Source organism: Phasianus colchicus, chromosome 12, assembly GCF_987193195.1.
Source record: "Phasianus colchicus chromosome 12, bPhaCol1.hap1.1, whole genome shotgun sequence".
NCBI lineage: Eukaryota > Metazoa > Chordata > Aves > Galliformes > Phasianidae > Phasianus > Phasianus colchicus.
The window spans coordinates 9488333-9511410 of NC_143447.1; the positions used below are offsets into that span (position 1 = coordinate 9488333).

Consider the following 23078-nt stretch of genomic DNA (forward strand, 5'->3'; position numbering starts at 1 on the left):
CACATATAACTGGAATCCAAGAGCATTCAATCTCTTATAATAAAATTATTATAGTATAAGCTGGGAAAAACAGCAGTTAGGAGAATGACCAGTAGTTGTACCAAAAAACCCAAAACAAAACAAACAAAAAAAACCCATTACAATTCCTTTATTTTCCTGCTAGCAACCACTATACTTAATACTCATGTGTTTCCATATTGTTTACATTAAATACTGGCAAGATCTGATACTCTAGGTTATGTCAGGATTGCTTCATTAAATTGATGATCCACAGATTCAGAGAAAAGAAAATAACTTTCAGTAGTAACTCGCAATCCTCAACTATAGTATGGCTCCTATCTGTGAAGCTGTTCCATAGTTAGAAATTATAGGATATTTTAGATAAAAACATTTTGAGCATGGTTGTATGTACAAACAATAAAAAAAGCCTAATTTACACATTGCCTGACAACACACAGGGAAAATTACTATATTAAACAGATTCTTTTTCCTCCTGTTAGGAGCACAGAAAACAAGCAGATTCCAGAAGAAAGTGTTGTCTTCTTACTCTGCCATCCTCAGCATATATATACACATCAGCAGAAATCCTGAAAGTGCAGAATACAATGGAAAAATGACAACATCATTTCTAACTTTAATGTGGTTTGACTTTCTATCTCAGTTTTGTATTAATTCAATAGTTCATTGCCTATCAGATGTTCTCAAGAGTTAAAAAAAAAAAAAAGTACTTTCTCTTTGTTTACTCTTTCTGACATTTATTTCTATCCCACTTCCAACATTTCCCACAATACATTGAAAATACACATCCATTTATAGGACCATAAACCTTTAGTTATTCAGAGAAACGTCACCATACAATACCAAAGCAGTAAATGTACTTTAAATATACAGCAATCAAGATAGCTGTAAATACATGAGATCAGAAAAGGAACTCTAGTTGATGGTAATACTGCAAAAATCTCGTTGGTTAAAAATATACCTATCTGTGTCGTATGTCTACATTTGGCTTTTTGTCTATAGTGCTATGTCCAAATGCATCCCAATGCATGTTTTACATTATACACTTGTTTATAAGATCAATGTTTCTATTTCCATTTCCATAATGTAGAATTTTTTTTTACGTTATTTCCCAATTCTACAATGTCTGTTATTTCCCTAGAGCTAAATCACCTTCTGCTTCTCTGAGCCTCTCCAACAAGAACCAGCACAGAACTCTGCAGCAGCTGAGAGTGACAGTGGGGTAGAGAAAGGAATTCCAAATCTGCCTTCATCGAAGCCAAGCCTAAGAGTTGAGACACTCACGAATCATTTCCGCTTCAGCCAGGCAACACAGATGGTGCATAGAGGTGCACCCAGACAGGCAAGCACTGAGCGCATCTGCAGTGCCATGCTCTACATTTGCATATTTGACTCAGTACTCCTTGCTGGTGCCTTGGTGAGCTTGTATGGCATGTGACAGCAAATGATCGCTGCTAATTACAAGAAAATGCATTTAATCATCATAGAAAAATGACAAGTTAAAAGTGCTGTCTTCAGCTCTCGCTATGTCTCTGTTTTTGTTTGGCATCATTTCCATCACGTACTGTTACACACTCCACAGTGCAGAGCAAATTCAGTGAAGCACGTAAGCTCTTCTATTTTTTGGATTCTATTTTGGCTCAAGCGGAACCAACCCATTTTCTACTCAAGATCTATTTATTTCCAGTAATGATTCATGAGCCAGAAAGAATACTACTTGCCTATCAGATGCCAAGGAGAACTTACAGGAATGGCAATTAGAATGCTTTTATTGTGGTGAACACAGTTGATACAGAGCCTTGTGAAACAGCTGAAATGCAGCTGCTCAGTGCTATTTTTACTGTTGTTTTATAACCACACTTCAAGGCTTTCCATCTAGCTGATGAAAACAGAAAGGAGATGAAAGAAGAAAAAGCAACAAACACTGCCAACCCACCTTGCCAAGATGGTAACATTTCCATACTTCAGTGGATGTGCTTTCTCTGCTTTATCTCATGTTATGGCAATGATGTTTCGAGGACTCTATTGCCTAAAAGGAAAAAAAAAAAAGGAAAAGATCTACTGGTGATTTTTCTGCTAGGCATCAGGAATACCTGTAACCTCTAACAGCGAGTCACGTATTTTGCAGTCTTGCGCTATGAATAGAAGGGTTTGGGTGGGAAGGGATATCCTCAGCCACCGCACAGCTTACAGGAGAAGAGCTTTACAAAATGCCAGCATTTCAGCTTCGCCTCGTGGAAATGCCGGCTTCCAGCATCCTTACAAGTACGGAGCTCCGTTTGTTCCCGTGTGGCTTTTTTCTGACATGAAACCATCGTATGGCTTCTCACTTCAGCATGACTTTCTGACCAGACATGTTTTGGGAACAGTAAAACCGTTTTTATTTGCGAGAAAGACAACTCAGTTGCTTCCCCACCCGTTTATAGGAGAGGCACCGACACAACAGCAGAGCGCAGCTCGGACCGCTTCCACGCTACTCGCTACTCACTCCCACCGCCCTTCCCGCCCCAGCGGCCGGCGCAGCGCCCCCTGCCGCCCGGCGGCGGCGTCACACTGCGGGCGCCCCGGAAGTGCGCACTGAGGTGGGCGGGGCCGCGCCCTTCGCTTCCGGTCGGGGGCTCGCGGGCCGTGGCGGCGCTGTCATGAGCGACGTTGTGGAGCGCACGCTGGGCGCGCTGCCTGCGCTGCTGGGGCAGCACGAGCCGGGCGCGGGGCCGGGGGGTGCGGGCGGCCCCCACAGGCTGTCGGCTTCCTCTCGGCTCGGGAGCCTCATCCGGAACATCACGGCGCTCACCTCCAAGCATGTACGGGCCTCTTGCTCCTCCCGGGGTCTGCGGGCCGGGCCGTTGTCTCTCTCTCAGAGCCCGCCGCTGAGGTGAGGCGGGGGGTCTCGCTGTTCGCCTCCCTCCCGCCAGACCTCAGGGAGAGGGGCAGGCGGTGCGCCGAGCCGAGGGCTGCAGAACCGCCGGTGACTCGGTGCTGCGAGTGCCCGACGTCGTGCTGTTGCGGAGGGCACGATGTGTGGGAGCGGGAATGTGGGTGATAAGGTGTGAGGTTGAAGCACGATGTGTGGCGTTACTGCAGTGAGTTAGGTACACGCTGTTTTTGAGAATATTGAGTCCTACTATGTGAATATGCGTCCTTTTTTTTATCATATCTTGTCTCAAAAAGTTACACAGAATTAAGGCAAGTTTAATTTTTTTTTTTTTTCTAGGAGGAAGAAAAATTAATCCAGCAGGAAATAACCAGTTTGAAAGCAATGGTTTCTGCCCCAACCACCCCCCTTGTAAGTTCTGCCAGTGGCTCTTCCCCAGCCTCACTTTTGTTGCCCAGTGGAGTGACTGGTTTTTTACTGTATAGCTGCTAAGTCGTTGACATGAGATAGTGCCTATGTCAGTGAGTTTGCAGTGTGGTTGAACAGTTAGAGAACTGTGATTTTGTTCTTTTGCCTCATATATAATGATAACTTAGAATGATGTAGTGACTGGTTAAAAAATGCATTAGCAGCAAGATTGTTTAACACTTCAAATAAGTCAGTAACTAATTTGGTGTTCATTATATGGATGGCAATCAAAACTAGGTAACGTCTTTGAGGGAGTTATCTGCAGAATTCTGCTGTTGTGCTCAAAAATCCATGTTGAGTCACAAAAATGTGTTCATAATGGAAAAATGAGGAATAATCTCATGTTAGGGAACTTACAGGAATGTTCATATGTTCCTATTGATGGCTTGCGCTTTGTTAGAGCAGTGAAGAGAGGTATGAAGCAAGACTGAAGATCTTCAATAATTTATTTTTGTTCTTTTAGAGACTGATGAAAGAATGTATGGTGAGGCTCATCTATTGTGAAATGCTGGGATATGAGTCTTCCTTTGGATATATCCATGCAATCAAGCTTGCACAGCAAGGGAATCTTTTGGAGAAAAGAGTTGGTATGTGTACGTGGCTGTAGCCTTAATATTTTCAAATCATGTTGTTAAAATTGCTTAGAAGAATTTGTAGTTCATGTAGAAAAACAACTTATTTAAATTATTCTTTTGGCTTTGTTGCCCTGTTTCATGGTCTGTCCTCTTTCTGAAAGTAACTAAATTCCTAGTTTGTGAGTTTGAGGAGGAGGCAGGAGGCAAGAGAAATAACTTTCAGTCATCAGTTCTTTCAGTGTTTTGAGTTTCAGCACTAATAAACAAGTCATTTACCACAAATATGGTTAAAAACCAACTCCAAACTACAGACGAGTTTCTCCCAGGGTCTGCCTTTTTTTTTAAGAATTCTAATACAAAATAAGAGGGAAACTGTGAATGGCACAATTTCCACAAACATGGTACTGCCTTCCCAGCATTTCAGTTACAGATAACTTTTTAGAGTTTGTATAAGGAGCTTGGGGCCTCCTTGCTAATGGCCGTAAAGTGTTCTGTTGCCTGTTTTGGTGATGATGGTATTCTTTAGTTTAGAAACAGCTGTAGGAAGTGAGTCAAACTGGGAGATCCTTAGAATATAGGTGCACAAGTTCTTGAGGAAATCTGAAAGGTTACTTCAGATTTCTTTGAAACTTCCTGGGACTGATTTCCTTGCCCTGCCAGTTTGGCTATGGAACTTCTTCCATTAGATGTTGTTTGAAGTAGCAGTCAGCCTGTCTTGTCTGGAGAATTTTCTTGCAGTTGCTGATTCAACTGCCTAGTGAAGACGTTTCTTCTTGTTTGCAGAGAAAATGGTTTAACTCCAAGCAATGCCATGTCTGCATACACAGAAGGAAGGCAGTGTCTTGCGAGATATGCTTGTTTGATATCCTTTGTTTGAATTCCATCTGGATCATCTACTCAAGTGTTGAAGTTTCTGAGAAAATGCCTTACTACTGATGATTTAAAGTTGCTTTTTCCCTGAGTAATGAAAGCCAGTGCACAGATGCTCTGGTAGTGATTAAGAAAGTTAATCTTCACCAAACCTGGGAGGGCAGGTGGTAAGCTGATTTGAAGAAAACTTTATATGACCTCTGTAAGTGTCAAGAACTGGTGTGTCGTCTTATTAATCAGTTTGAGACCTTTCCATACTAGGACTTCATTTAAGTAGGTTTTGGTGAAGCAGCGTTTTTTAATGAAGGTGTCTTAAAGTTCTCCAGACACAAAGAGCTCTTAAGCTTTGATCTGATAATAAGATGTTATTGAGAGTATATGTGGGTTGGTTGTTTATTTTATTCTGCAGTTAAATGTGATACATAAGTTGATCTTATCTGTTCTTGTTGCCATATGCCAAAGTCTTTATTAAAGAATTGTTGTCAGCTGATCCGATCATGATACATTATTCTCTTTCTCTGTATTAGCCTGAATAAATTCCTACAGGTGTGCTAAACTGATTAAGTGTAGTTTCACAAGCAGATAGATTCAGGTATCTGATAGTCCAGACAGTGCAATTTGGCCTAGGTTGCTCATTTTGATCTTTAAATTCTAAATGAACCAAGCCCTTCCTGACTGAGAACCATCCCTAAGACAAATAGTTGCACCATATTTCTGAGTAATGGCACACTCTTCAAGGCTCTGTTTTTACTCCGTTAGTTTAAAATAAAGAAGGATTTATTTTTCTGAAGGAAAGGTTTCTGGCACGTTTCTTATCTGGAGTTTGAAGTTTTTCTTCTGTATTGTTAAGTAACAAGGGAGTTTTGGCATAGGAAAGGAAAATAATTTTATATTCAACTCTGAGTACAGAATTATATTTGAAACTCTAATTGTTGAAGAAAGAGAAACAAATGTGAGGAAGTGCATTTGCAGTGTAGGAATGTGATTTTGTCAGCAGAGAAGACATTCACTTTCCAGGAATTGCTTTCTCCTGATGGTCTTGGATGTTCTTTAGCTCTAAACAGTATTGTATTTCTCACAGGGTGTGGTTTCTTGGCTATTATTTATTGAGCTTTATTGCAACTTAAAAATGTTTGCTTGGAAATAAAAGAAAGTCCTGATATTTAAAACATGAGCTACTGTCATCCAGCAATGGCTTATTCATTTTTTTTAATTGTTTGAATTAACTCATCTTGTATTGCAGACAGGATTCAGTTTTCTATCTTGAAGTTACGTACTTATTGAGTAGTAATGGAGGCTGCTTTCTTTTATAGGTTACTTGGCAGTTTCTTTATTTCTCCATGAAAATCATGAACTGCTACTTCTGCTTGTGAACACAGTTGTGAAGGTACAGTGTTTTTGGAGGTTTGGAGGTAATCTAACCTTGGACCACTTCTTCCTAATTTGTCATACAATATCTCAGCTGTGTACTCAGGTTATATCTCAAGCTCTTAAAGTTCCTGTTTCTTTGGTTAGATCAGAATTTGAAATAGTTTTCCTTAGCTTTTTTTGTTTAATCTCAGTGCCTCTTTTGTTGAAGCCATAGTTTTAAAATTGTAAACAAGTGATACACCATAAAAATCCATTTAGAAGATATACTGTTTGTATATATTCTAAACTTCAGAAGGAACTATGCATGCATATTTCAGTGTGGAAGTTTACTTTTAGTTGACAGTAGGTATCTGTTAGCTTCTTTGAGTTCTTTTGATTGTTTTGATAGAAACTGGAAATATGTTTTGGAGTGACACTGAGAATCCGTCACAAAGTGATGTTTCATAGTCTTCTATTACAGTACTACCTCTCTCAGTTATCAGTTCTGACTTTTTATGTAAAGATTACTTTTATGTTACAGTAAGCTCAATTGTAGACTGAAAATCCTGCTCATTTTACTGTTGTGGTAGAAAGCTTTTATAATCCTTAAAAATATAGTTTGAAATTGGTGTTGTGGGAGGAAGTGAGAAATGAGAGTCCACAAGGAACTAAACCAAAACAAGCACCAAACTATCTGTGGCAAACAGCCTGAATGAATAGTGCTGTGAGCTGGACATCTTAAATGTGTTTAATTTGTTCTGAAAAAGGATTCTGGTCTTATTTCGTGACTCCATCTGTGTTTGTATGGTGTGGAGTTTTTTTTTGGTATTAGGTTACAATGAGCTGTACATTCTGGTTTTAGTTGTATTGGGGACAGATTGTGAATTTGCATTCTCTTCTGAGGGTGTAGGTAATAAGTTAGTGTAAAAATATGTAACTGCCAATATCACTGGGCTTGCTAGTATTCTCTTTTTAAATTCTTTGAGCTAGATGAAAGGCAATGGAGAGAGTACTATTGACTTCAGTATGAAGTATGACTCATCTCATTGATTCAAGTGGGAGCTTGGCATAGTTTCATAATGATCAGACTGTTTCAGTAAGCAAATGTTGACTGTAGATCTGTTGAAATCATGTACATTTAAAATATGAATGTAGCTCCATAATGAGAGTGTGAGGAGCTCCTTATTTCTGTATGAAAGAAAAGAGCTTGGTTAGCTCAGTCAGAGCTGACATTTCTCAAACACAAACAGACAACAGGCTGATTACCAGCAGGTTGCTTGCTGTAGTGGGCTAGATCCAGCCTGCTGGCAAAAGGTGGGGTGTCTGTACAGAACTTAACAGTCTACATGAAAAATGATGGTCTTATTTCAATGATTACAATAGGACTTACAGAGCACTAATCTAGTAGAAGTGAGCATGGCGTTAACCATTGTCAGCCAGATCTTTCCACGGGAGATGATTCCAGCTGTTCTTCCCTTAATAGAAGACAAGCTCCAGCATTCTAAGTACGTATACATTTACAGAATTGCATGTGGCCTTGTAAGGTTGACTGACTTAATTTTGTAGGAGGTTTTTGTAAACTGATGTTTTTTTCTCTAATTTGGCCTTTTTAGTCATTACTTTCAGAAATGGTTCCTTTCCATTTTTCTCTTGTATTCTTATCTTGTTTATTTATACTCTTTACAGAGTAGTGTGTAGGTATTCATTTCTTCTATAACTGCTTTGAATAGGTCAATATAATTTATCTTGTCTGCTGGACTCCTTTTAGTGAATACATCGGTGAAGGTGTATTTGTACAGTATATGGAGAATCAGATGGGGATCCTTGTACTTCACTGGTGCTTCTTTTCTATGAAAATCTTTATTGAAGCTTTATTGGTAAAAGAGTATCTGAAGAGTTCCAAAACCTTTATTTGTTATTTATCATTCCCCTACCCAGAAGATGAAATATTATAAGTGTTGTACTAATTAGAAGGCTGTAAGAAACAGCAGAGTCATTCTGTAACTCCTAGACTTTTTCTTTGGAGCTGCACATGTGACCACAGTGGATTTGTAGTTGTGAATTTCGTGGTTTATCTAGTGGCTGTGTTGGTGAATTGTCATCTGACATTAGACACCACTCAATTCTCAAGTTAGCTGTGTTGCTTTTTCACTTAGATGCTATTTACGAAGTCATTCAGTCACAAAACTGAAAAGCATGGATTCCCCTCTCTCCCTGTGTCATGCTGTTCTGATGGCTGATCCTGTAATTCTACTTTGCTGTAGAAATGAGAATAAGTTTTCTATTTTTCTGAGTCAAGTTCTTGAAGTACACAACATTGGGTTTTGATTTGTGAAAATCTCATTTTTTCTTCAGGGAAATTATCCGAAGAAAAGCTGTTCAGGCTTTGTATAAATTCTATCTCATTGCTCCTAACCAAGTACAGCATATTCATGATAAGTTCCGGAAAGCCTTATGTGACAGAGATGTTGGAGTCATGGCTGCTTCTTTGCATATTTATCTTGAAATGATTAAGGTAGGCAAAGAATCTATCTCAGAGCTACTTATGTATCTTTTATTTTAAGCATTTAGTGTACTGTAGTTTTATAGCAAAATATTACTCCTAATTGGTAGAAAAGTTACTTTTCATAACTTAGTGATGATGGATGTGTTACATTTGCACTAGCTCTCTCTTTAGCTTGACAAACACTTCTTGCATATCCAAGTATTTCAGTATCATTGGCATCCTTAGGTGGCAGCAAAGTTTATCTTCTACAGAACATTAAAGAATTCAGTTTTTTTCCCCATTGCTTTGAAGTTACATTCACTCTTTTTGCAAATGTACAAGAAACTAGCATAGGTTTAAAGAGAAGAGGTGCTGTGGGAAGAGTGTAGAAGTTGGATTTAAAGAAATGAAGTGGTGGCTACTTTGACTGTATTCAGTCTGTAGATTGTGCTTTTGAAGTGCTGTATTTAAAGTATTTCTATTGTATTTCTTTGTTACGCAGGAAAACTCGTCTGGGTATAAAGACTTGACAGAGAGTTTTGTAATCATCCTAAAGCAGGTAGTGGGAGGGAAGCTCCCTATTGACTTCAATTATCACAGCGTGCCAGCACCATGGTTACAAATTCAGCTTTTAAGAATACTGGGGCTGTTAGGAAAAGATGATCCAAGGTAATCAGCTCTTTCTCTGTAATTAGTATTCTGAAAGTACAAAGAACACAGCTGTGACCATTATCTCATGAACAGCTCTTCTGCCTTTTTTATAAGAGGATTTTAGAGTTGGACTTGTACATTTTTATTATTAACCAATACACTGAGCAGATACCTTCTAAATTGAAAAATTAGGTTCTCAGCTTCTGAATTGGCTAGGCAATTAATTGTTATGGAATATGCTTGATATATGTTTTTGCTGGAGTTTCTTTTACTGGGTTACCAAACAACAGGGAAAAGCCACATAAGAGTACCTAGTTGGTGGGGTGTTTTTCCTGCTTAGATGCTTTTATTCTTATGGTGGTTGTTTCTTCTGAAAGCCGTAAACATTTAGATGTCATTTAGAGATGGACTATAGAACTCTAACGTTAAATTGAATCTGTGGATATAAATAATTTGTGTTTAGGTTTTTTTTAATATTGGTATGTGAGTTGCTTGGAAATTAAGACTACATGCTGTAAATAAGAATTGTAAATATTTCTTGTTAAACAGGACAAGTGAGCTGATGTATGATGTTTTGGAGGAGTCTCTCAGAAGAGCGGAGATAAATCATAATATTACCTATGGTAGGTGAGAGTCTTTATCAGTATTTGGGAAGGCTGAGTGAGTGTTTTATGCATACTGAATTATATATGCAGCATTTCTGAAAATCTAGTTGTGTTCTTAGGTGTCTGACTAGTAAATGGTGAAACAAGTGATATTTCTGTACAGCAGTGTCTCCCCAAGCATCCACATCTGATATCCTAGTGTCCTAACTGACAGCTGTTTCACAATATATTAAGGACCTAAAAACCCAAACATAACCATCCTGTTATTTTATCTTTTGAAGTAAAGTCACATGGATGTTGCTAAATAACCTGCGCTAATGGAACAGAGGGGGAATTTAGGCTTGTTTTAAAAATGACTTGAAAAGGAACGTGGTCCAGAGCTCTAGATCTGGTGTAATGCCTACTTCTGTTTTCTAAAATATTGTGCAAGTTCTTTTTCCACTGAAAAGGGAAGTTAGAGAGTGGTACTAACTTCCAGTAATACCTGAGGAAGTCTCTGCCAGATGTTCAGTTTATTTAGATTAATTGCTTCTGTTAGACAAGAACAACAGCAACCAAAAATGAAGTCAACTTTTGAAAGAATTGGTCTCCATGTAGTTTTCTATTTTATCTTGTTCTCACTTCATTCCTTTTTATATTGAGCTGTGACAAATTGTCTTTTTCTATGCTGTACTGCACTTTTGGGGCAGTATTTGTATGTATTGCGTTTTAAACCACCCAGGCCAGAATAATGATAATTTGTTCTTTTACATTTTATGATAATGAATGGTAACACAAGGAGTAGTTCTGCTGGGCTGTGTAATTAAAGCTGTATCACAGTGGTAGCTGTATATTTCCAAATTTCAATTGAACTGAACACATTGAGAATATCATTTGTTTGCAAAAAGGAATGTTTTTGTATACAAAATATCTGCTTGAAAGCCAAAATATAGATACTCAGCTCTTTAGAAGTAGGAGTTTCAGTAGCAAGGTGTAAGACTGCTTTAAAATATTAAGTGAACAGTGTTCAGTCTTTTTTTTCTAGTTCAGTCTTTTTTCAGTCTAGTTTTATCATACTAACTTGTATACTTGTGTGCTTGTTTTATTTTGCATAATATAATTATGTAATACCCACTTATTATGTTTCTTTTTTCCTAGCTATCTTGTTTGAATGTGTCCAAACAATTTATACAATTTACCCCAAATCTGAATTACTTGAAAAGGCTGCCAAGTGCATTGGAAAATTTGTTTTGTCACCCCAAATTAATTTGAAATACTTAGGTAAGGATACTGGATTTCTTTAAAGACTTTTTAATTTTGTTGCACTGCTGTATGCTCTTAGGTAATCTCCAATTGCTTATATTGTAGGTTTAAAGGCTCTGACCTGTGTTATTCAGCAGGATCCTAATCTGGCACTTGAGCACCAGATGACAATAATTGAATGTCTGGACCATCCTGATCCCATTATTAAAAGGGAGGTCAGTGAATTTTTAAACAGTGCAAATTAAGTTATTTTTAGAGCAGGTATTAAGTTTTCTAAAATGGAGAGTGTGAAAGTTATTTAATGTCTCAGGTACTGAGAGAGCACAGCTATGAACAATAGTGACAGACTTTGTAGGTAAGCAGAATGTTTCAGTTAAGTCTCATTAAGTCAAGGTAGTTGCTTTCACTCTGGTATCATACTGCAGTGTTTCTATTTGCCTGATTACTGTTTTGAGTCATTAGAGCTGATTAAATGTATCTTGCTTTCTCTTTCAGACTTTAGAAATTCTTTATAGAATTACAAACGGACATAATGTGATTGTCATTGTTCAGAAGATGCTTGACTACTTAAAAGAAACCAAGGAAGAATATGCTATCATCACCTTAGCTGGCAAAATAGCAGAACTAGCTGAGAAATATCCTTTTATTTTTCAGAAATCTTTTGGTACATTTCAAAGCATCTTTCATGATCTTTTGAAATACAAAGTGTTACAGTTGTGCTTTTCGCTCTTTAAAAAAAAAACTGTGTATTTTTTTTTCTGTACTGTTGAAAGTGTCCATTCAGTAAAGTACATTGTGATTTATTTGAGGAAAGGCAGAAACGAATGTGTTTTTAACTCCAGAGTTAGCAAAGGCTGTTCAAATTTTAAATATAAGAAAACAACATTGCTTTCTCTTGAGTACTTAACAACATTTGTTATTCTTTAGTAAAACAGCTGCAGAACTGCTGGAAAGAGCTGATCTATCATTTATTAAGTGAGGCTGGATGAACAGACTCAAAAGAATATGTCAGATAGTTAGCATGGAGCAAGTGTGAGCTTCAAGTACTGTAGAACAGGTTTCCAGATGTAAATTCTTGTGAATGGGTTTCTTTCTATTGTGTGAAGCCTCATTAAAGCATTCTTTTTCACACTGCCATTTGTTTGTTCATTCACAGTTTAAGATGTAGTGATTAGCAAACTCAAAAGAAGCGAAGTTAGGCCTTAGCACTTCATTCCTTAACATGTGGACACGTATGCTCCTAACAACGAGTGGTTCATCCAAACCATGAATGCAGTGTTTTCAGTTGGAGGTGATGTTTTGTATCCTGATATCCCTAACAACTTTCTGAGGCTTTTGGCTGAAGGTAAATCACCACATGATTTGAAGAATTAAACATGTTATTTTAATCATCTGGTTTTCTGAAAATGTGCTTTGATGTAGTAAATGGCATTTGTTATAAGTGAAGTATGCTTTTTTCCTTTCCAGGATTTGATGATGGCAAAGAAGAAAAACAGCTGCGAACATATGCAGTGCAGTCTTACTTAGCATTACTTGAAGAGGAAAATGTGTTCTATCCGCAGAAGTTCCTTCAAGTCATGAGTTGGGTAAGGTAGATGCACAGTCAAAATTGAATACACAGCTACGAGTTTAGCAGCAGCATCAATCTGCCTGTGTGCTGAAAGCTTTTCCATCTTTATCAGTTAGACCAGTTGTGCTTATTAAATGCAATTTTAGCCTTTCTCTCTTACTGCCCAACTACTGTGCTGGTTGTGCTGTGCTTTTTTAGCACCGAGTTGAGCTTCAACTACCATCCAAGGAAGAGGCTGTGGTTTAAGCAAATTGTGTTTTTGTATGGTCCTAATTACTATGTGTAGCTTTCTTTTCAAACAGCTCTTTGATTTTTGTAAAGCTAAGTTGGAATCTACAGAGACAAACATGAAGATCGTTTCAAGCATTTGCCAGGCTGAAAAAATAATAATAAGTCTTGTTGAAGCACTTTGCAGGTAGCTTAATTGTGTAGTTTTGATAGAGCAGTCTTCCAGCAGTAATGCTGGGAGTGCCTTCTCAATATGCAGTTGGATGTTCAGATTATTTTTCTGACATTACTACAAGCAGTCGTAACATTCATACAGCATCAGTTAAATCAGTTTTGGAGCAATTGGAACCAGCACAATGGTGCTGACTATTGTTATTAGTTGGTCAGTGTTAACAGCTTTAAACTGAAAAAATGAAAGTTGGAGCTCAAATCCAGTAGAGAGATGTTACTTTATCTAGGGTCTCTTCATTTTATTTGCGTAGAAGGTCCTTTTAAGATCTATCTTAGTTTCAGCTGGATGGAATTCTTTTCTTTGGTGTTCTGGTATGATGCTATGTTTTGGTTCTAGGAGGAAAACAATATTGATAACTGATGTTTGTAGATGCTGCTAAGCAGTGTTGTACAGAGTCAAAGCCATTCTTAGCAAATGACTCAGGGAGCTGAGAGGGAACAGAACTGGGACAGCTGAATTAAACTGGGCAAAGTGGTATTCCATGCAATATGACATCATGCAGCAATAATTCTGAAGGGGGTGGGAGTCCATCTCTTGTTCTCTTCCTCTGCTTGATGGGCTAGCTGAGCACTGATTGAAGGGTGGTGAGCAATTACAACACGTGCTTTTTTTGTGTATGTATATATGTAGTTGTCATAATAATCTTTTCCTCTATCTTAGCAAATAATTTCATCTCAACCCGCAAGTTCTACTTTGTTTTCCAATTCTCTCCCCCATCCCACTGGGAAGACGGGGAGTGAGCAAATGATGTGTGGTGCTCAGCTGCCTTCCAGGTTAACTACAACAGTTATTTCAGCATCAATGATGGTTTGCAGAATGCATTTAATTTTGTTACTATTTGATACTATATGCTAATTTAAAAACTGAAAGCACTGCTGTGTGTGACTGTGTTTTCTCTGTTGCTTGTGCATAGGTTTTGGGGGAATATTCCAGCCTTGCTACAGATGTTGATCCGGAAATTATTTTGACAAGGCTGCACAACTTACTGAAGAAGACTTTTGTTACCTCTGAAACTAAAGCATGGATTATGGCTGCAGTCACCAAGATAGCATCGCGTGCCTCTTTTTCTAAAACAGTTGACAAGTTAATCCAAGAATTCAGTAGCTCTCTAGATACCTGCATGAGACAACATACCTTTGAATTGAAGCATCTGTGTGAAGACAAAGTATTGATGAAGGGCTTGCTTCCATTTGATGCTAGTTGTAATGACATGGTGGTAAGAAGTCTGCAGTGTGTGTTCTTGAGCCTTCCTGTTGTTCTGAGAAGTTAAATATTTTGCTAAAAGATGTTTTCAGAATGAATTATATTTGATAGTTCTGACTGGTGCCAGTCTTTAGAGTGCTTAAAGTGAGTTTTGAGAAATGCATTTTCAGATTTGACACATCCCTATGTTTATGATAAAGTGTCATGGTACTTAGTAAGCTGTAGTAGCTTTAACAAAACTATGGATGGTATTCTTGAGGTTTTTTTCCTTTTAGTATTTTCGTATAATTGTGGAATCCACTGCTTTAGGAAATATCCACTCTCCATTTTTTTGTTTATATAAAAAAGTCAACATTGGAGGAGTTGATTTAAGTTACAAATCTCTAGCTCAAAGTATGTTCCAATATATTTGAATAACAATTTCTGTATGTAAAACCATTTTAATGGATGTGAGGAATACAGCAGTTTTACTGGTAGATATGGCATGTGAGCCAAAAAATCCTAATCTTGCTGATAAGGCAAAATATTCTGATATTATCAGGCTTTTGTATAGAAAATGTATTCATTACTTTCTCATTTTCCTTAATTCTTTGTAGGTAGATGCTTCCTTATCTTTTCTGGATGAGTTTGTGGCTGAGGGACTTGGCCAGGGTGCAGCACCATATAAGCCCCATCACCAGAGACAAGAGGAAAAACTTTCTCAGGAAAAAGGTGACTACAGAACATCCATTTCACAGTCTAGTGAAATTTATTAATTTGACTTTTTTTTTAGGTAACTAATTTTTATGTGGTGTTTGAGTATGACACAAGATCTTTGAAAAACAACATCCATATAAAAAAAAAAAAAGCAACATTTTATTAGCTGCGTCTCCTCCTGCATCAGGAGACCTCTTTCGTCTCTCATCTCCAGCACTTCTGTCCTTCTGGGAAGAAGAAAGCATAAGACTGAGTGGAAGTGAGAAAAAGGAGCTATACCCTGTATAGTTTCAGGGCTGTAGTGGAGGCTCTGCTTCTTGTCTAACAATGACTGTTTTATGTTAAAGTACTGTCCAAAACAATTTTTAGTGGTTACTAAACTACATTTTGTTTCAGAAAGCGTAGATAAGGTGGGTGGCCTGAATCCTGATTTGCCTGTCTTGTTGAAAATAAATTTATAGCCCAAAGTGTCAAGAATGTTTGTAAAGCAGATGGTGGTATATGGACACGTTGCTGTGAACTCGGAATGTGTTATGTAGGTGCATGAGCAAACAGAACAGCATAGATCTGATACAATATTTTGCTCTGCAGATAATAAGAATTGACAGATATTTTAGTGATATTGTATAAAGTCATTTATGTTGTTTACCTCTCATGTCCACTTAAGTAAGTTTCATTTAGACAAATTTGTTTTTAATGAGGATAGGATCCTGAATAGGATAGCATGAGAAGTGTTTGTAGTACACCACATTGATTTTTCAGTTCCTTCCTACTTGTTTGAGCCTTTACTGTAATTCTAAAAGATTGTCTGTATTGCAGCTCTGAATTTTGAACCTTATGGATTATCCTTTGCTTCAAGTGTGTGCTCATCTGGTATGGCTGGTAGACAGTCCCCCACTGGCTTATCATTTGGTTCTGATACGTCTGGTAACAGTGCTGAGATGGGGCATAAAGAGTGAGTTAATTTGTTTTTAAAATGAAGTATGTTTAAACTTGTGTTCTTACTGCTTTTCACATGCTTTTGCTTCATTATGTGGAAGTATAAAGAATACAGTTAAACTTGGAAACTTCCATCACACAAGAAGTTTAGGATAGTATCTTCATTGAAATAACTAGAAGCATAGAATATCTTGAGTTGGAAGGAACCCACAAAGGTCATCATGCCCTACTCATGGCTCTGTACAGGACCACCCAAAAATCAAACTGAACTTCTGAGAGCATTGTCCAAATGCTGCTTGAGCTCTGACATGCTTGATGCCAGAAATATTTCTTTGGGTTAAACTGTTACTCATTCTTTATGAACAATAGATCAAATCAGAGTTAATGTAGTAAAATTGTGACAGGATTTATGGATGAAGTATTTTTTTCTGACTTTCAGTTTTTTTTTATAAACGGTGTTTACTTGCCTTTTAACAGAAACATGCCTTTTATGGAAACCTTTTTAGATGGAAGGGTAAGATAAGTGGTGTAAGATGCTCTGTAAGTTTTAGAACATTACAAATAAATTCCATATTTGTAGTTCCATAAAAAAAATTATAGTAACATGAATACTTCTTATATAAAATGGCAATACTTTCTGGGTCTCTTTGATTTTTTTCACCTTAATTTTTATTATTTTTAAAGAATCTGGAGTAGAATCATTTGCACATGCTTAGGGATTCCTGGAAAGAAAGACTCCATGTTGCTTGTGTTCACTTCTAAATTGCTATTCAGATATGTTATAAACATAACCTGAAGCTCTGGATAGAGTTGGCAAACATGGTTTCTACTGCTGGCTGTAGGTATCTATGCGGAGTTTGCAGTGTAGTTTGAATATGTTTGCAGGGTGTTGTAAGGTGGTGAATAACATTAACACAGAACTTCCACAGATTGGAAAGCATTCCCTTGTACTCCATTATTCACTATGGAAATTAAAGTGCTGAAGTGGCAAATGGTGTTTAAAGCAGAGTGTCATGCTTTTATGAACAACGATGTTCACATAGCTTATCCTGTTTGGTTTTTTCCCCTCTTCTAGGACAAATACTCTGAAACTGGAGGGAGTAAGGAAGCTCTGGGGCAAAGAAGGTTATCTTCCAAAAAAAGAAAGCAAAGTAGGGAAAGAAGATGAGCCACAGACTGTGTCTTGTAGCAGCTTGTTAGCAGAACGGGTGGCTGAACGTCCCGTGTCACAGCCTGATCAAGTTTCCAGCCTCTCTGAGGAAGAAAAAGAAAAGCAGCAGCTAGCATCAACATTGTTTGTTGGGCTGGGATCAAGCAGTGGTGTCAGTCTGGTAAGTGGTTCTTCTGTGACTTGCCAGTTAGAAGTTTGTATATAACCTTATTTACAATTAGAAATACTTATATGGAAATGGAGATCAAATGTACATTTTTTGGTAGAACTAGACAGATGACACCAAGACACTGGAAAATTATTGGAAGTTACCATTGTAATTTGATCATTTGTTAAGCATGAAACAGATTTGAAATTGCTTGATTAATATCCAGAGTAGATCCGTTCAGTAGAACTTCCTTCTTATCTACTGTGCCTCAGGTTTTGTTACCAGTTTGTTACACTTCCTTGAGAGCTGTTCTTTGATTATTTTTGTTGGTTGTTACTTGTCCTTTATCCTTCTGTTTTGGTGTTAACATTTACAGAGTAGTATTGGTAGAAGCTCCTTCCATATTCAATTTTCCTTCTTACTTTTCAGATGGGGAAAGTGGATTTATCTACTCAGAAGTTCAAAAGAAAATCAAAGATAGACGAAGCCCAAAGTAATGAGGAGGCACTGGATATGCAAAATAGAGCTCCATCAGATTTTGGTCCCTTACTTGATACTGTACCTGTTACTACAGAAGACTGTGATGGAGATAAACACACAGCATTAAGAAAACCTTCCCTTTGTTCTTCAGATACTGTGGAAGAAACACTTCAGTCTGTAAAAAAGCATGGGCTGGATGACAAACTTCCAGATAGTAGACTGTCCCCATTGTCTTTGTTTGCTGATAGTAATATTGAAATTCTTCAGCCTTCTCCAAGTTCTCAATGTGAAAATGCCAATAAAACAGTGCTGCTCCCTTCCTTAGCAGAAGAACTGGAAGAACTCCCTCACTCTGAAGTAGCAGAACTTTGTCAGAGTGATGCCTTAGCCCTGTATTTATGTAAGGTGTGGAAAGATGACTCTTTGCTGCTCGTTGTGTTTGTTTCAAATAAAAACACTTCTGCACTTAAGGCTGTGAATGTAGTGTTTGAAAAAGAAGAACATTTTCAGGTAAGAAACTTTCCATTATATTTCATGTTTACTTGGAAGTTTTTTTCATTTGCATTTAAGTTTGTCATACTTAGTTCAATATAGTAGGCATTCTTTTTTCTCTAAGCATTTCCTTCAAGCTTGTGATACGACTATTGGGCTTCTCGTAAAAGTTAATGACAAATCTCTGTATTAAAAATGTCAGTTGATATGTAAATGTAACATCTCATTTTTCTTATTCATCTTGATTTGATTTCCTGTTGCTTGCTTCTTTAAGAAATATGTATGAATTTTCACTTCTCAATTCACTTTCTTCCTTTAGTTTGAAAGTGAATGCAAGTCTAATCAGTGATACTAAGATACTTTCTTTTAAAAAATGATGCAGATTTTGGAGAGCCCTGCCTGCCAGTTTTCTGTGATTGAAGCTCAGAGCATAGGATGTTGTCAGAAGTGTGTGTGCATGGACAAAGTCTGTACACAGGGAGTTATTTCTGGCTTCGTTAATTACCAATCAGAAATGGAAACTCACCTTGAATTTTCAGTATCTTTATCGTTGCTGGATTTCATCAGGTAAGCAAAACTGCAGTTTTAAAGGTGTGTATATTCAATTGAATACTAGACTGCAGGATTGTCTTGATTGTGAAAGTGCAAGGCTTCATCTTGAGTTGACTGTTTTTAATGTAATTGGAATTACTTTTAATAATAATTCATTAATTTCATGCTTAAAAAAAAAAACAAAACTAGGGAGATATTTTGCATAAATAGAATCTGTATTTTAATTTGCAAGCCCAAAGCAACATACAGAAACTTTTTAATGATAAGTTGTGAAGTGCAGGGGTTTACTTAAACTACTCTGCACTTGTTTGATGCTTACTCTATTCAGTAAGTTTTGTATATAGAATCTTTTTTAGGAGACCAGATTTATTCTAAATAATATATCTTTTCTTACCGTGCTCTGTGGTGAACTTTAGGCCAATGGAAATGACTACAGAAGACTTTGGGAAGCTGTGGTTGTCTCTTTCCAATGATGTGAAACAGAATATTAAAATGCCATCTTCTCAGGTTTCCTTCTCAGCTGCTCTGAGTGTACTGCATCAAAAGCTGAAACTCCACATTGTTGATATTATAGGTGAGTGAAGGTATGCTGTAAGATTGCTTACTAAGTTAATTATTTTTCTAGAGAAATAAATACATGGAAACAGGTACCTTACACTTTAAATCTGAACATTTGGGAGCATGGTAAACACAGGGACATATAAGGATTTTATTGGCCTTACTCAGCTCTGTGCAAAGGTTGCTGTATAATTGTGAAACAAACAGTACATTTTATAAGGGGGCAAACTTGTAAGCATACTGAAGAGATGTGGAAAGGATATAAATGTTTGTGGAAAAAAAGAGGTTTGTGAATGATACTATAGCTGTATCTAATTGTTACTTTGCTTCTTTTTTTCCTGTGGCTTCTGTTATTTTAAGGTAATGAGGGAATACTGGCATGCCAGCTGCTTCCATCTGTGCCATGTCTGCTGCACTGTCGTACTCACTCAGGGATGCTGGCTTTGTGGTTCAGATCACCTTGTTCTGCCCTTCCAGATGGTTTGCTATATCAGTGTCAAAAGGTGATGGAAGAATCCTGATAGCAGTAGAACCTGCCTTAATCTATTTGGGGTGTGAAAAGGAAGTGAAAGATTTATAGAGTTACACTGGTAATTACCAAAGTGAATTTAAGGTATGCTTCTCAGAAGTATTCACAACTTTCTTCCAACTGGCACTAGTCTTGGACTTGAGAGGGAAGGATGATGACCTAAAATACGCCTGCGAAAACATGCTCAGGACTGTACAGTGACTACCAAATAATCCATAAAGTACTGTTATCTGTTCAAGTGAAATGTATGTTTCTTTTGTTGTAAACGACTGAAAGTACTTATTTTCATTATGCAGCTTTTGTAGGTGTCAGCAGTCATTCTTCATAGCAATTACCTAAATATGATTTTAAAGGAAACAGGTCTCTTTTATGCACTCAGACTTGAACACTTGCCAGGTTCATTTGATGATCTTTAAATTTTTCTAAAATTGTTTTTTAAACACTGCTGGTGACAACGAGACCCACATTGGTGGTTGTATAGAGTAACCTATGTAGCAACAAAAGCTATTAAATATTTTAAAAATGAAAGTTTTTGATGAGTAATGCACCTGCCATGATCTTGGCTTAGCACTGAAGTATGTAAGTGGTAACATCTTAGTAGGATCTTGGTAGGAGACAGGCATGTGAAATTGTGTTGAAAGCATCTCATGGGATCTAAGACTCTTCAGGTTACTTCCTGTCTGCAGTTCTTTGTTCATGTTTCAGTCCCATTCCCTTTCCTTAGGGGTCAGCAGCACTCCCAGTGTTTGAACCACGTCTGAGATGTTTCATGTGGATCAAGTCTGAGATCATGGAGGTGCCTTTCAGACACCTTATATTTAATCTGGCTAGATTCTCTGTCCAAGAAAATTCATGTGATGAAAACTTCATTTACATTTTCTAATTATGAATAGCTTGAATATGACAGATGTGGCTGTACAGGAGCTGCAGTAAGGCATATGAGCTCTGAGTTGGTCCAGTGTTTACAATTTGAATTGTCTCTTCTTCTTCCAGTAATAACTTCAGCCTTGAAAACCCAGCATTCTCAATTTAGACAATATATGAAATCTTTAATACTTCAAAAATTATATATCTTCCTGTGGTTTTATTTAAGAACATGAAAATTGTCCAGATGGTTCAGACTTAATGTAAATGGTGTCTATGGTAGGATTCCCTCTTTCATGAATGTTAATATGAAATTGAATATTAACAAGGAAGTTTTAACTTCTATCTTTATTGACTCTTACCCAGTAAGTACTGGTTGTAAAGGAGAATAAAGCACTGTTTGCTGTTATTTGGTAAATGTTTGTGAAATCACCATAACAATGTTAACGTGCTGATAGTTCCTTTTTTTCTTTAAGTCATGCTGCTTGTATTATCACAAGCAAAGCTCTTTTTCTTTTCTATTGCTGTTTCAGTACCTTGTTGAGAAATCTAAGTGCACTGAACCTGTAAAAATATTTAATGTTCTGCATACTTTACTGTTTACTTGTTACTTCAAGAAAGTTTATGTAGATGAAAATGGATTGATAGTGGGATAATCTCCAGCAAGTGATTTTTCTGCTGGTAGATCTGACTTCTGTTATGCAGTTGGACTTTTGTAATTATGTGAAGTGTAATGGAAGTATGTTTTTGGCCTATGCATTTAAACCATTTCAGTTGTTTGGTCTAGTGTTTAAAAAAGAGAAAAAGCAATGCCTTCTATAACTCATGTAAATACTCTGACCTTTTCCACTGTATGATAACGTATGGTAAACTATAAATATGCAGTTCTAAGAGATTTATGCTTATATCACATAAAGGGTTTTGCAGAATATGTACCTATTAGTCTTTATTTCTAGAATGCCCAGCTAATAATTTTCTTAATTTTTCACAGTCTTTATGTTTCTTGTAGTTTAATTAAGAAGTAATCAGTTTGGTGCCCTGCAAATACCACCAGAATGCAGCAGTGTGGAGCCTTGTTCATTGTTTAAGTGGTATTTTCTGGCCCTAACCTTCACCCCCGGTGCATGACTTGGCAAAGCAGTGGTGCAGTCCATTTCTGTTCTGGAATTATTAGTGATGGTAGGTGTGAAAAATGCAGGGATTTTTTTTACTTAGGGAATGTGTGTGACTTGGATTCCTTTCTTTGTGACTTAATGGGTCTTGAAGGATTAATATCATTTCTGGGAAAGTGAAATAAGATGTGTAGAAATAGGCTAGAAGGAACTGAGCACATGATCTAATTAGCATGAAGGATTTTACTTTCAAGGGACAACTGGTGGCTGCTCTGAGTGTATTGACTTTCTGAACAGGTGGATTAACAGCATTTTGGTACCAGGTGGCTTCACTTTTTCACTGTGGCGTGCTGCAGGCATCTTAGAGTTCAGGAGTCGACAGAGAAGTTATATGGGATCAGTATTTTTCCTGTTTTTATCAGCTTCTCCTGTTCCCAAAATATTTTCAGGTATTTTTAATAAAAGAGTCAAAATTGGTAAAAGTACTTTGTTAGGTATTCCCAGCCCCTCAGCCTGTGAGGAACTAGGATAAATTGGTGTAATGAATAGCACTGTCTTCAGGGCCTTCTGTATTTGCAAGTAGCTCGGAAATGATATTGCCTGATGTTTTTTACATATTGGGAAGATAGAAATCTCCTAGTGGGTGCTGTCTGTCCCACAGTCAACCCCCAGGCTATATTATCAGTGTGGATAAGAAGATATCTTTTTCTGGATCTAAGGTGTGTATCATAGCAGGTAAAAATAGAAGTAGGCCTGCTTAAGTCATGCAGGTAAGACTTGCTTTTGCAGTTTTGTTGCTGTGGTAAGAGGAAATTGTGTTTTACCTTTTGGTCTTTTCAGGTTCAGTCATTTATATGCCTTTCTATGAGAATGTTTCTTCAACACATAAGATTACATGTTCAATGCAGTGTACTCTTCTGTGGTACATCTGCAACTTCATCAGGATGCCAAATACAGTTACTCTTCAGGATTTCTTCAGAATTAATGTCTATGTTATAAAGTTGGCAGTGATGAAGCAGATAATATCAAGTCCTGCCATGGTATGACTAATAAAATTAACTTAAGAGCAGTGTTTTACTGGAAGTGTGACTTAAAGTACCATTTATTGAGATTTCCATACGTTTTTCTAATTGTGCCAGTTAGCTTGCAAGTCCTGAACTGCTGA

General features: G+C 37.3%; 1 protein-coding gene across 6 annotated transcripts; it reads left to right on the forward strand.

Moving 5' to 3' along the window:
- Positions 1–2612: 2612 nt before the first annotated feature.
- AP4E1 (adaptor related protein complex 4 subunit epsilon 1) lies at positions 2613–22996 on the forward strand. Of its 6 annotated transcripts, none has more exons than XM_031616579.2 (21): positions 2613–2822; positions 3233–3304; positions 3825–3948; positions 6120–6193; positions 7540–7661; positions 8512–8671; positions 9144–9310; positions 9842–9915; positions 11035–11157; positions 11245–11354; positions 11635–11774; positions 12372–12484; positions 12607–12725; positions 14083–14385; positions 14969–15083; positions 15888–16023; positions 17083–17338; positions 17756–18316; positions 18681–18865; positions 19267–19424; positions 19769–22996. In XM_031616579.2, exons 1-21 carry the CDS (start codon positions 2661–2663, stop codon positions 19927–19929), a joined length of 3435 nt encoding a protein of 1144 aa, XP_031472439.2. In that variant the 5' UTR covers positions 2613–2660; the 3' UTR covers positions 19930–22996. The 6 variants fall into 6 exon arrangements, with proteins under 6 accessions (XP_031472439.2, XP_031472440.2, XP_031472441.2 ...); XM_031616580.2 differs by having other exon boundaries at positions 19267–19434; positions 19769–19851; XM_031616581.2 differs by having other exon boundaries at positions 2680–2893.
- Positions 22997–23078: the final 82 nt, after the last annotated feature.